Source organism: Anomaloglossus baeobatrachus, chromosome 7 (genome assembly GCF_048569485.1).
Source record: "Anomaloglossus baeobatrachus isolate aAnoBae1 chromosome 7, aAnoBae1.hap1, whole genome shotgun sequence".
NCBI classification, from domain to species: Eukaryota; Metazoa; Chordata; class Amphibia; order Anura; family Aromobatidae; genus Anomaloglossus; species Anomaloglossus baeobatrachus.
The window spans coordinates 24319690-24334749 of record NC_134359.1 but is presented as its reverse complement, the minus strand read 5'-3'; the positions used below and the strand labels follow the sequence as shown (position 1 = coordinate 24334749).

The 15060-nt window shown below is 44.8% G+C and overlaps 1 protein-coding gene across 1 annotated transcript in view; it reads right to left on the bottom strand.

The window, feature by feature from the left end:
• Window positions 1-15060, bottom strand: part of THSD7B (thrombospondin type 1 domain containing 7B) — a 593888-nt gene that overhangs the window by 53280 nt on the left and 525548 nt on the right. The window contains exons 20-21 of the mRNA XM_075317161.1: window positions 13493-13610; window positions 313-458 (exon numbers count right to left, since the gene is read on the bottom strand). Coding sequence (XP_075173276.1) covers window positions 313-458; window positions 13493-13610 — 264 coding nt within the window. The remainder of the gene's footprint in view (window positions 1-312; window positions 459-13492; window positions 13611-15060) is intronic.

Sequence of the window (15060 nt, the reverse complement as noted above, 5' to 3'; positions counted from 1 at the left end):
CATAGATAGAGGAAATGTACCCAAACCGGCCTGCTGCAACGCGGTCCTGCACCAAGAGACCATTGCTGTGCAGATCACCGACATAATGTATACAATGTATTACATAAAGTCTTCTGAATTTCGAATGGAAGTATCCCCTGTACAATATAAAGGCTTATTGTCAATACTGCCATTATTAAATAAGCCAAGAAGGACGTCTGTACTCGGAGAACCCGCACTGTTGCTCCAGTCTAACAGGGATAAAAGGTCCCCATTCATGTTCCTCTATGCGGCTGTATTTTTGCCGAAATTCATACCCTTCATCTTGCATACCTCCACTTTACACAACGACCATTCCCCAAAGTTCCAGGAATAGCAGGGGTAGACCGCACAACTTCTGTGCTGGGTGAGCTGCGATGGACAAGGTCTCCCGTCTCCTTCGGCTTGCATCTTGATGAGGCGGGATCGCGTCTGTTGACCTAGGATGGAAAAGTAATTGTCACTTCATTGCACTCGAAACTGAAGAAACCCTGAAATAGTCATCAATTGTGAATTTAGGAAACCAAACCAAAAGGAACAGAATAACGGTCCAGAGCTAATGGACCACCACCAACAGTCCTCAAGGTTTGCCAGAACATTCCTGGAACCTGGCCCTCACAAGAGTCAAGGCTTTCCAAAATCAAACACAACAATTTAATTTTTTTGGTGTTTTTGGTGGGGTTTACATTTTCCAAATGCTTAATTTCAAAATTAAAATTCAAAAAAGTTTGCCAAGAATGTAGCAATACAGGCTGCAGAGAGCAAGAGTACCTGTACCCTGGTGCCTGTGACTATTGATGTTCCTCTCTGCATATGACGTCACGGGTATAAGACGGTTGTCCAGTTCTTTAATATTGATGGCAGATCCTTAAAATAGATCATCAATACCAGGTTGGTGTATGTGCGACTCCCGACCAACTGTTCTTGGTACCGGCAGCTGATTTAAGTTGCTGCTTAGTATACCACCGTCAACTGAATAGCAGCCGGGGCAGAGTAATGCATAGCCACCCCTATTGAAATAAAAAGGGGTAGATATGTACCGTAGTACACTGCTGTGGCCAATATGCAATTTACAGAGCTGTGTATTCTGATCTGCAACTAAACACATCCAGCCGCCAGCAGCACTAGGAACAGCTAATCAGTGGGCTTCCGAGTGTCACATCCCGTCACAGGTGTGTCACGGTTGACAGACAGTCCTGTGGTGTCCGGCTATAGAAGGTCACTGTGTTTGGCTACACAAACTACTCCCTGATATTCTTTTCTTCCTTTTGTGGTGTAAATAGAAACCTTTGTGTGTTCTCTGTTTGGAGATAGTTATTTTCCTTTTAGGACCCTGCGGATATCCTCACCTCTCGGCTGTTAATCCTTATCACTACCCCTTCTGTCCTCAAATACCTGCATTTTTCCCTTGGTGTTTGCTGGTGATAGAGTTACATTTCTATACGGTCTTGAGTGCAAGCAGTCAACTTGTATTCATCGGGAGAAATGTATGTTGTTGTACCTCACAACTCCCTGACTATTCTTGGAGATATATTATTCATTCAGTTTCCCTGTTTGTCCTCCTTGTGTCTTCTTTAAAGCTTAGTAGAGCTGACTAGGCACTCATCCCATCCGTTAGTTAACTGGGGGGCAGTTCTGAGTCAGCCAGGGCCAGATATCTTGCTCGGCTCATAGGTGCAGAACCTATCTATGGACGTCAGGGAACCAAAGAGCCAGCGGAAAGTTTAATCCTTTTCGCCATTCACTTAGTATTTCCCCATACCTAGTGTGATACATCACCACCAATCTTGTATTGATGACCTCTATTAAATATTAAAGTACTAGACAAGCCTTTTAATGGTACATAATAGACTGGGTGCCCTGCTAAAAATTATGCACTGGGGCCCAGTAGCTTCTAGCTACTACTCTGCTCTCTACCAATGCTGCAGTGTATATATGTGATGCCCTGGCGCCGCCAGGTGGTCACAGAAGTACACAACACCCCACATAACACCTTCCCACACAAGGTTCCATCAGCCACAAAATCCTAGCCACCCCCCTCAGGGTAGGAAGGACACACCAGTGGGCAGGACCAGGCGGATTGGGAGTGCCCACCTAGTGGTCTTGAGGATCCGGGGGCGGGAACAAATGAGTCTAAAATCGAGTTTGAAGTTGGAGGTCAAGTGGAGGGGAGTGATAGTGACAGACTGTCAGAGGAAAGCTGAGTCTAGTGGAAAGTAGACAGGGTAGTGGCCCTGGACTACTGGCTAGGTGGCAAGCAGTGGACCGTGTCCAAAGTCGATGGGAATACGATCGCGGGAGATCTAGAGTGGGCCAGGACAGTGTTGGCGCCCGCCGGTACCGACAGCGGAGATCCGGTCCGGAAACTGTTTACAGGCGGGGTACCTGGACCCTAGTTAGAAGACGGTTGCAAGCCCCTTCTCTAATTCACCAGGCCGGGAGCAGGTTTCAAGCCTAGCTCCAGAAGTATTAGCCCAGATAGAGTGAAACAGCAGCCCACCGCGCGGGATAGGGTATCCGCAAACACCCACTGAAATCACAAGGGTCAGTTTTCGCGGGCACGTTTCCCAACCAAAATATACTGGGAGTGGACTTCCCCGTTCCAGACGGAGTTGTCCAAAATTGAGGAAAATTACAGAGTGCCGGAGGAAGGGACAATTGTACACCAGCCGGGTGTGGGACCCGAGTACACCCAGACACAGAAGCTGGCCACTGATACCTTGGTTTACCAACGGACTTGTGTGCAATTATTCCACAGGGAGTACACCAACACTCCCTGGTCCGGCCCGGCGCGCCATCTCCGGCCTACATCACTTCCCGTGTTCTGGACACTGAGCCCCGGGGCAACCATCCCTACCCACGGAGAGGTTAACATCCAGCTGCTATCCCATCGCCCCTGGGTGCTCCCCAACAGCAGCGGTGGTACCAAATCTTGCCACACACCGTGGGTGGCGTCACAAAGTATTTACAGCAATCCCCGTACATATACGTCCCCTTTTATTTAAGTGTTCGCGTGACCCCTGGGTCTGGAAATCCCTCGAGCCACTGCGGATCCGGATCCGAGCAGCCCGAATGCTGGCGTGGGGGCAGCACATTTACAAATATACAGATGTGTCCTTCATTACTTCTCCTTCTCGTTCAACATATCCCAAGATTGAAAAACTCAAAACAACTAGATTTGGGGAAAAAATATGATTTGGTGATATTTTGTGGGTAGATAAACCAAACGTGGAGGTTCAGCTCACCATTATCCTGGGAAGAGGAAAAGTCTTGGTACGGTGCTCGGATGGAGGGAGGCTAAAGACGATCAGAAAAGGGTGGATATCCGGCAGCAGTGAAACGACCATGGATAGAAGAAGTTCATGATAAACCATTTAAAATAATGAAAAATCCATGGAAAATCATCCTGTGGTCATTGACGCGTTCATTTATGATTAAGAGCTACTCCTGTTCGAAACGCGTCAATGACCACAGGATGATTTTCCATGGATTTCTCATGGTTTTAAATGGTTTATAATAAACTTCTTTGTTTTACCTACCCTTGGTCGTTTTACTGCTGCCGGATATCCACCCTTTTTTATTGTCTGTGGGGAGATGTTTATGCTACATGTGTCTATATGTGGCCAGTCTGCAGCCAGTCGTGGGTTTTATTAGCATGTTCTGGTTTTCAATTTGCATTGTAAAATATTTTGTTCCTTAAAACATTGCTATAGTGTTTTGTTTGATTTTCACTGCTGTAGTGCTGCTTTAAATGTAAACCCCCTGTATTATTCTCAACTTCCAGCATTTTCATACTTTACCGTCCCGCTTCGGTGCCATTGCGCCATCTTGTGTCCATAGCTTCTGACTGGCTGCTAGTCACAAGTTATGCCACAGGCATTCAATGTAAGTCTATGAGAGCCAGAATGAGGTTCTCATAGAGTTGTAATCTCCGATACACTCCATGAAATACTGGAGCTGCTGGTTGGTCACTTTTCAAGATAGACCAACCTGAGCGACACTAGAAAAGGATAAAAGTAGAGGAAGGTGAGTATAAGACAGGGCTCAGGGGACTTAGATTTAAAGCACCACTCCAGCAGTTCAATAAAAAAAACGCTATACTGGTGCTTTAATAAAATGGTAACAATAGACGCATCTATATGTACAGTAGTCATCTTAATTGTCACGGGTGTGTCACAGGTGACAGAGTGTCATGTGGTTTCTGGCCATAGAAGGTCACTGCATTTGGCTGCACAGAATGCTCCCTGACTTTCTATTGTTCCTGCTATTTAGTATTCATTGGTATAGGTAGCTTTCCTACTGGATTTTCATCTCTCTCTCTTTTGGTCCCAACAGGAGCTCGCCTTCCACCCAGCTGCTGATCATCAGTACTGTTTTGGTGCTTAAATACTCACCTCTTCCCTGGATTGGTGCTGGTGATAGTATCAGTTCATTCAAACTCTGGTTGCAAGCAGATGGCTTGCTCTCATCTGTAGTATTGTTGCTGAACTCCTCATGCATTTTTCCCCTGTGTGTCCCCCTTGTGTCTTCCTTTAGCATTTAGTGGGGTTAACGAAGATCTCACCCCACCCGTTCCCTATTTAGGGTCCAGCACTAGGGATACCTAGGGTCAGGTATCTGGCTCAGCGCATAGCTGGTGAGGGACCCAAGGGACCAGCACTAGGTTTGGTTAGGGGTCACTATCTCCCCTTTCCCTAGACACAGGGGTCCTTTCCCTTACCTTTCGCCGCTCACTTGGTACTTTCCTGTACCTAGCGTGACAGTAATACCTTCCTACAATGGCACCTGTTATTTCTAGAGATATTTTCAAAGGATGAAAGAAAAAGGAACAAATTTTGTAAATTTGCTTTAAAATTGCTGGAAAATCTTCCTGCTATTTCATATGATTATGAAGAGTACAGTGCTCACAATTATCCCAGATGAAAACACACATGTAATCCTGACCGGAGACACTGGCAGCTATTCTACCGGGTGCGGGTTATAATTATCGAATAAATTAGCTGTAATTTTGCAGAGCGCCCTCTTGATCCCTTCTTTTCATGGAGTGTTAATATTTCTGACGGGTCCCATGTAGCGGGATACAATTAGAGTCACAATGCGGCTCCTTTGCCTTTGAAGAAGTGTTTTGTAATAAAGCAACTATTGATTTGCCACAACATCCCGGTATTGTTATCGCTGCTGAACCTCATTACGGATTCGCTCTCATTTTTTTTTTTTCTTGCATTATTCTGAATCTCTCTCCGGAAAAAAATCACTTAGGAAACTGCGTCTCAGTTGTAATAAGTGAACTTTCTTATCGGTTCGACTTTGTGAGCAAAATGTTAAGAGAAAATCCATCTAGGATGGGACCTACGCCTGGAAAATCACCGAAAGCAACAAATTTAAGGGGTAACCACAACTCAAAAACATCATCTGATACATCCCAGTAACAGGGTGGAAGATACCAGTGACCAATATGAAGGTAACGCTATGTTCTCATCATGAGCGTCTCTGACATTTTTTATGCATCCTATAATTTTATGTGCCTTGGCAGCAGCTGCCTGGCACTGGTCACTAAAGCTGAATTTACTATTCCCCAATAAATAAATTGCTTTTTAGTATCAGTTTTACCCAGTGCTTTTTAGTAGATAGTAGTTAATCACAGTTTGAACACTGCTGACTGGCATTATCAATTCCTTGGATATCTTTTTGTATCCCTTTCCTGTTTTATACAGTTCAACTATCTTTTCCCGTAGATCCGCTGACAATTATTTTGCTTTCTCCATGACTCACAATCTAGAAACATCAGTGGCTGGATGAAAGATGCAAGAGTCTGTCTGGATCCCTGAAACTCACTCAGCTTTTATGCACACACACTGATTACAAGTAAACAGGTTACAGGTGAGGATGTTACCATTATTAGCCATTCAAACCCATTTGTGTCAACTTCTGTGCAATTTTTTTTCAGTGTCAGTTGTACCCAGTGCTTTTTAGTAGATAGTAGTTCATCACAGTTTGAACACTGCTGACTGGCATTATCAATTCCTTGGATATCTTTTTGTATCCCTTTACTGTTTTATACAGTTCAACTATCTTCTCCCATAGATCCATTGACAATTCTTTTGCTTTCCCCATGACCCGCAATCCAGAAACGTCAGTGGCTGGATGAAAGACACAAGAGTCTGCCTAGCTGGATCCCAGAAACTCACTCAGCTTTTATGCACACACATGGATTAAAAGCAAACAGGTCACAGGTGAGGATGTCACCTTTATTAGCCATTCAAATCCATTTGTGTCAACTTCTGTGCATGTTTTCAGGGCAAAATCACCAGGGTATGTAGACTTTTGAACAGGGTCATTTGGATGTTTTTGGTTGTCATTATAATTTAAAGAGAAAACACAGTAGTTTCACAATTAATGGCTTCACCCAACCCACTAACGAGGAGTGGAAAAACAGATTTTATGTTATCATTCATATTCTCTCAAAAAAGGTCAAGAAAGCAAAAAATCTGCCGGGGTGTGTAAATTTTTGAACACAAATGTAAAGCAGTGAATAAACATTACAAAAAGTGAGTGACAGCAGAGCAAATAAAAATACTGTAGCTACTATCCATTCCCCCATAGTCATGTATGCCGAGGTCGCTTTTTACACTTTACTAAGGGTGTGTTTGCATTAAAGAAGTTGAAAGAGGTTGGATACAGTCCTAGGAAACCTCAGAGTGTCAGCTCTTTTCAACACAATTGGCATACTTGAATATTTTGGAAAAATTCAAGAAATTTGGAAAATTCGAATTTTACAAGATTGGGTTTTGTATACCCAGCCCAAGTCCATGATGTCATGCTTCTCTTGTGGCTGTGATCGCTGCAGAGCCAGCTTTTTTTGTGTGTTCTTCTTGTTGTCCATTTGCTCCAGGGTCTGTGTCTGGTGGGAGGGGCCTATTCAGTCCTGCCTCGTTCTGGGGGATCGCTCTGCCTTTTCATGGAGCCGTTTCATCCGAGATGCCGCCAAAAATAGTTCTTTCTGGTTCTGCGAGTTGTTGTTCTGATCTTGTTTTGCTACCTTGCTTCCCATTCCCTGTCTCTCCACTTTCCCTGTCTTGACCTCTGGCTTGCTTTGTGATCTCGGCTCTGCTCTCTCCTCTGTACTGACTTGTCCTCTCGGCTCCCGACCCTGGCTTGTACTGTGACCACAGTTCTGCTCTCCATCTGTACATGATGATACCTCCTGGCTTACCGACCTCCAGCTTGCACGTGACCGCGGCTTCTCTTGCTCCTCTGTACTGACGTTACCTCCCAGCCTCTGACTCTCGGCTTGATCGACTACTCTGCAGATCATCCCCACTTGGGTTCTGGCGACCCCTAGCTGTTTATGCGCCTTACTACGCCTTAGTGCTTGACATCATTCTAGTCTACCTGCAACCCTCAGTGGTAGAGAAACGTTTGACCCCTGGTGGTAGCGTAACCTATGACCTTACATTTATCTAAATTAATCTTAATTTGTCTTTTCAAGTTCAAGCCTCCAGTTTCTTGAACTTAAAAAACTCCTGTAAGTTTTCAACAAGGAAGCATATTAAAAAGAAGAGGACCCAATACCGACCCCTGTGATATTCCATTGGTAAATATAATCCAAAGTAAAAACCCCTCAGGTACAGGAGCTGAGCCCACTCCATTTAGGGCAGATGCAAGCACATGTTTACAGCCCAATGAACACCACAAAAAGAAAAAAACAATAATGGCAGAATTGCATTTTTGTCCACCTTATAATTAACTGCACTTGTAATTTTTTTTCCTGTTTTTTAGTGCATTGTTTCATAAATTTAATGTTGTCAATCAAGACTGCAACTCGTTCCAGACAAAAAGCAAGCTGTCATATTTTGATGAAAAATATAAAGTTATGCCTCTTTGAAGAAAAAGAGAAAAAAAACGAAAGCACAAAAATTGTAAGGGGTTAATAATCGCCCTAAGTTTTTGATCACTGAGCCAATGGTAGACCCATTCACACATATTTACTGTTCTACGCATAAAATATAATAGGATTGTGGTCTTGTACAGTGGTCGGGTCATGCTGAGGGTTGTAGTGCTTCTCCCATAGAGCACAATACATCGGTACGAGGATTCCGTATTCTGGTCATGTGACACAAACATATTGTTATTAGATCTCTGCCTCGTTTGTCAGTACTCACTGCTTATTTTGATCCAATTTACAAAAGAAACAGCAAATTGCCCTTGAAATGGTGTAAAACGTTGGAAAATGAGTAATCAGTCAACGTGAATGGCTCCGCAATGTGAAATACAAGCGGCGCCCGCGCATTCACTGACAGCTCTGAAAATGAACCCGTCATACACAAATCTATGGACTTATTAATAAACTATGGATTTATCTGCTTGGTAAAAATAGAAATTGACTTTATTAACTGTGCGGCTTCAATGCTGCTTTTACTGACATATTAAAAAAAAAAAGCCTTGAAGGCGCTTGGTATCATTCTTCATAATGAGGATGTCACTGAGAGGAGCTGTCAAAAAAACAGCGAAAAATGTAGAAAAAAAATCACTTCTTCAGGCAGAATCTCTGACCGCGAGCATCACATTGGCAGATCAGGAGGGGAGGAGTTTACTATAGCAACCAACCACAATCCAGCTAACTATGCATGTTGGAAAATGAAAGACGTAATCTGATTGGTTGCTTTGGGCAACTGCACCACGTTTATGTGCACAAGACGCTATAAAGCGCGTAGTCACGGCACCACACTCCGCCTGTGTAGCCAGCTGCTCTGCCCGCCATGGCTTACAGCTTTCAGGACTTGCACTCACCACATGGGTTTCCTGGCCGCGCACTTAGGTCGCAAATGCTCATTTTCCACACTTCTTAAAGGGGCAGTTCGCACACCTTATGTATTCGCAGCTTAATGCTGGAGAGTTCCAGGTATTGATCCTTCAGCTTCGCTACAGAACCTCGGAGAGACTACGGAACACCTTTGCTACAGAACCTCGGAGAGACTACGGAACACCTTTGCTACAGAACCTCGGAGAGACTACGGAATATTTTGCCATACCATGCCTGATGAAGGGACCTGAGATGTCTCGAAAGCTTGCTTTGTAACATCACTTTATTTTATTTTAGTTAGCCATTAAAAGGTATCACAAGATTATAATTTTGTTCCTCTCACTGAGAAAAATGAATAATAATTCCAGGTATTGAAGGCACTTTCCACTATTTGTTACCATTAGCAATGTTGGTAAGTATGAGAGGAGATGTGTCTCGGGGGCTGGTTGCCAGGAGGGTAGGTTGGCTGAAAAAGGTATTCAAAAGGGGGGTTTTTGGCTGCTCATGGGAGGGATTGGTGTTGCTCCTGGGTGGAATTATGGTGTGAGACTTAGATATTTCTTTGTTCCTATTAGCAATTTATGTAAGTACGAGAAGGGCTTGTGCCTCGAGTGTTTTGTTTTCAGGAGGGGTCAGATTGGCTGAAAATGGTATTCAAAAGAGGGCATTCATGTGCGGTTTTGGGGTGCTCATGGGAGGGATTGGAGTTGCTCTTGGGTGGAAATAGGGGCAGGACTTAAACATTTCTTTGTTGCCTTTAGCAATGTTAGCAAGTATGAGAAGGGCATGTGTCCCAGGGCCTGGTTGCCAGGAGGTCCAGGGGGCAGGTTAACTAAAATAGTATTCAAAGGGAGTATTCATGTACAGTTCTTGGGTGCTCATCGGTGGGATTGGAGTTGTGCTTGGGTGGAATTAGGGGGAGGGACTAAGGGGTACTTTGCACGCTGCGACATCACTACTGCGATTTCGATGGGGTCAAATCGAAAGTGACGCACATCCGGCGCCAGTAAACGATCGCAAAAGCGTCGTAAATCGGTGATCTGTGTAGTGTCGGACATTTTCATAATTTCGCACCAATAGGAGATACGATGTTGTTCGTCGTTCCTGCGGCAGCACACATCGCTGTGTATGAAGCCGCAGGAGTGAGGAACATCTCCTTACCTGTGTCCACCGGCTATGCGGAAGGAAGGAGGTGGGCGGGATGTTTACTTCCCACTCATCTCCACCCCTCCGCTTCTATTGGACGCCTGCCGCGTGACGTCGCTGTGACGCCGCACGACCCGTCCCCTTAGGAAGGAGGCGGGTCGCCGGCCAGAGCGACGTTGCAGGGCAGGTAAGTGCGTGTGAAGCTGCTGTAGCGATAATGTTCACTACAGCAGCGATCACAAGATATTGCATGTGCGATGGGGGCGGGGACTATCGCGCTTGGCATCGCTAGCATGTAAAGTACCCCTTAGATATTACTTTGTTGCCATTAGCAATGATAGTAAGTGTAGGAAGGGCTTGTGCCCTGGGGGCTGGTTGCAAGGATGAGCCAGGGGGCAGGTAGGTTGAAAGTGATATTCAAAAGGGGGCATTTAAGTACGTGTTTTAAGTACTCATGGGTGGGATTGTAGTTGCTCCTGGGTGGAATTTGGGGCGGGACTTAAACATTCCTTTGTTGCAATTAGCAATATTGATAAGTATGAGAAGGGATGTTCCCCAGGGGCTGGTTGCCAGGAGGGTTCAGGGGGTAAGTTGGCTGAAAAAGGTATTCAAAAGGAGGTATTTATGTCTGGTTTTTAGGTGCTCATGGGAGGGATTGGAATTGCTCCTGGGTGGAATGAGTGAGACTTAAACATTTCTTTGCTGCTTTTAGCAATGTTGCTAAGTATGAGAAAGACATGTGCCCCGAGTGTTTTGTTTTCAGGAGGGGTCAGGTTGGCTGAAAAAAGTATTAAAAAGGGAGCATTTACGTGCAGTTGTGGGGTGCTCATGGGTGGAATTAGAGTTGCTCATGGGTGGGATTATGAGCGTAACTTAAACATTTCTTTATTATCATTAGCAATGTAGGTAAGTGTAGGTATGAGAAGGGCATGTGCCCCGGGGACTAGTTGCTCGGAAGGGTCAAAGGGCTAGTGCAGGAGGCTGCAGCTTTGCCCCAGTGGAGGATATCCTGACTCGTAACAGCACACTCTCTGTGTCATGTTGCCTCGTCTGAAGTAAATTTCTAGTTCAATACTAAACACCCTGGAGTCCCACGTCTCAGAACTTCTAAGAAAAAAAGCAGAAAGTTAAGGCGACCTTGAGCAGAAATGAATTGAAATGTTCTCTGTAGCCGATCTCCTAATTCTATCTAGCTTAATAAGAGGAGAAGAGCGTTCCGTTAATCGCTGTGCCTCGCTCGGCAATTCTGGAGGAAATAGAGGCGCTCAGCGTGCTGGAAATGAGCTGCAGTCTATTCAGATTCTAACCTCATCTGCAGAGCCCCGAGACACCTCGTAATCCCCCTCATCAGAGTCACGCTGCACCCACACACACCAGCGGATATCATCGCGGACATAATCATCATACAATATTTCTACCCAACTTTTTGGGAAAGTCTAAATCTGTAAGATAAAAAAAAGTCAACTAAAAAAATCCTCAAATAAATGTCTGATGTTCAACTCACTGCCTGTGTGGTCTGTATCCCCTGCAGTGTCTGACATTATGGAGGGTGGGGGGGATTTAAAGGGAAACTGTCAGTAGGATCAGCTCACCCCACCCTTCCAAAATCATGTATAGGTCTTCAAAAGCAAAATCCATCGACACACTGATATCTTCTATCTGTTGCTACATTCTCGAATGATTAACGCTTCCATTCATATGCAAGTGAGGCATTCAGTGCTCTGGGTGCTACGGAGCATTTCACAAGCCTCTGCCTCCTGAGCTTGTTTCCACGCCCAGCTCCAGCCTCCTCAGGCCTGCGACACACATCCGTGCCGCCGGGACGTGTTTGCCATTTTTTGCACATACCGGCGGCACGGAGACACATTCAGCAATGCTACCCTATTGTAGCAGGCACACACACGTAAAACCACACGGAACGTGTGTCCGTGTGCGTTTGTACGTGTGTGCGTTTTTCTACACGCTGACATGTCAGTGTTTTCTCCGGCAGCACGGGTGTCACACGGCCCGCACCCGTACCACACGGGTGTAGTGTGGATGCGGTCCCGTGTGACATGCGCTGGAGAAAACACACGTGTCAGAGGAAAAAAAAAAACCTTAACTCACCTTCTCCTGCCCTCCTGTCTCTGCCGCTGCTGTCACTTTCTGCCGACCGCCGCTCATTATTCTCATTTAATATTCACTTCACTGCGGCCGGCAGCAGCAGCAGCGGGGAGACGGCAGGGCTGGAGACCGAAGATCAGCACCACGGACAGCAGCGCGGACCACGTGAGTATGCAAATTACCTGTTCTCCGTATGTTATCATGGATAGCATGCGGAGAACACACATGGCCCGCACGTACCAGAGACACGTACTTACCTGCACGCACACGCAGGGAAAATACGTGTCTCTCGGAACATGCGTGATTTTCACGTGAGTGTGTCGGAGGCCTTAGCTTGTTTCCGCACCCAGCACCAGACTCCTTAGCTTGTTTCCATGCCCAGCTCCAGCCTCTTTAGTTTGTTTCCGCGCCCAGCTCCAGCCTCCTTAGCTTGTTTCTGTGCCGAGCTCCAGCCTCCTTAGCTTGTTTCCGTCCCGAGCTCCAGCCTCCTTAGCTTGTTTCTGTTCCGAGCTCCAGCCTCCTTAGCTTGTTTCTGTTCCGAGCTCCAGCCTCCTTAGCTTGTTTCTGTGCCTAGCTCCAGCCTCCTTAGCTTGTTCTTGCGCCCAGCACCAGCCTCCTTAGCTTGTTTCCATGCCCAGCACCAGCCTCCTTAGCTTGTTTCCGCACCCATCTCCAGCCTCCTTAGCTTGTTTCCGTGCTCAGCTCCAGCCTCCTTAGCTTGTTTTCGCACCCATCTTTTTTTTTTTTTTTTAGACAAAAATACATGCTTTTAACTAAATAAAAATAAAAAATTGCCCTCAAAGAGTCCATATATTTTAAGGGGAGTCTGTCAGGGCAAAATTACATGATGTAGGAAAGCTTTCTCCGAGATGAAGAATACTGGTTAGCTTGAAAATCTGTGAGCAATAATTACAGAAATTAGTCTTCAACGTGATATGCTAATTAGGAGGTCAGCACTTTGGGGGAGCCTCATTTAATCTACCCGCTCAGCTCCTCCCTCCCTCTTCACTGATTGACTGCACAGAAATCTCATCCACGCCCAGACTGCCCCAGTATTGGTGACATTTCTCCTGGAGTTGGTCACCTCCCTTTTGCGCATGCACCAACACTGCAGCACACTGCACATGCACAGGATTGCAGCGCAGGCCCAAGGATGGAGGTGTTGGAAGGGCAGATTGACCCGGGAAGGTGCTCCGACAGCCCCCGATGCACCGAAAAACCAAAATGATATATTACATTAAAGCTCACTCATATCTTTCCAACAGATTTTGGAACTGCAGGAATACGTCTTCTCGGGGCAGAGAGCCGCACATGGTGATGGGTTTAGTCCATTTCGTAATTGAGTCCTCACAAATTAACTTTAAGACATTGACCTACTACAACGTAAATCAGAATACACAATTCATCATTTGTATGGCGCACCTCCGACTCCGCACGATTGAGAACAGGATGACCACAATGACCAGTCAGACATCCGACAGTCGATGGTGCAATCTACAAGACAGCGAAGACTCAGCTTTTCAGGTTTCTTCAATCCAAGCTAGAAAGTAAAAAGAGAAAAACTGAATAAAAAGGAATAAAACTTAAGACATCCTGAAAAGATCGGAGCAACATCAGCCACCAAGAAAAGACGACTCGTATTTCATCTGACAGTCAATAGTTTTCCTAAGGGTTCACTCACATCTGGGTATAAATACGCCGAGTGCAATGTGATAAAAACTCGTATTGCACTCGCACCAATGTTATTCAATCAGTGCTGATCTGCGAGATTTTGAATCACAGCATGCTGCGTATGGCCGCATATATCGGATGAGAATCACCAATGCAAGTCAATAGGGGTGAGAAAAAAAATGGACGGCACGTGACCCATGCTTATGCCGTCTGATTTTTACACACATCTCAAAGGAAAAAAAAATAATAATGTAAAGAGATAGATCATAGATAAATAGAATAGATAGATAGTTAATAGAAAAGATAGATAACCTGCAGAGATAATGTCACAACTCCCTATATATTATACAGTTACACCCTTTACTGCCTTTTATGTGCAGTTTGTTCTACAGTTGTTTAGGCTTATTTAATACATAAATGGAAAAATTATGTGGGCGCTCCCCTATTTTATTAAACAAGCAAAGGTACAGCAGACAGCTAGGGGCTGGTATTATCAGGCTGGGAAGGTCCATGATTATTTGGCCTTTCCCAGCCTAAAAATAGCAGCCCGCAGCCGCACCAAAAGTGGCAGCTCCATTAGATGCTCCAATTGTGGCACTTTACCTGGCTCTTCCTGATTGCCCTAGGGTGGTGGCAATAGGGATAACAGTTTTTGAGTTGATGTCAGCTGTATAGTGTCAGCTGGCATCAATCCTAGGGGTTAGTAATGGAGAGGTGTCTATCAGACACCCCCATTACTAACCCAGTAAGTGTAAGGTAAAAAAAACACAAACACAAATATTTTATTTTTAAAAAAAAAAACACTCCCCAAGACTTTCTCTGAAAGACACTAAAGGATGCAAGTGTATAATATGTAGGGGGTTCGTGACATTATATATCTGCAGGATATCTATCTATCAATCTATCCCTCTATCTATCTATCTATCTATCTATCCCTCTATCTATCTATCCCTCTATCTATCTATCTATCTATCTATCTATCTATCCCTCTATCTATCTATCTATCTATCCCTCTATCTATCTATCTATCTATCCCTCTATCTATCTATCTATCTATCTATCCCTCTATCTATCTATCTATCTATCCCTCTATCTATCTATCTATCTATCTATCTATCCCTCTATCTATCTATCTATCTATCTATCTATCTATCTATCTATCTATCCCTCTATCTATCTATCCCTCTATCTATCTATCCCTCTATCTATCTATCCCTCTATCTATCTATCTATCCCTCTATCTATCTATCTATCTATCCCTCTATCTATCTATCCCTCTATCTATCTATCCATCCCTCTATCTGTCTATCTATCTATCT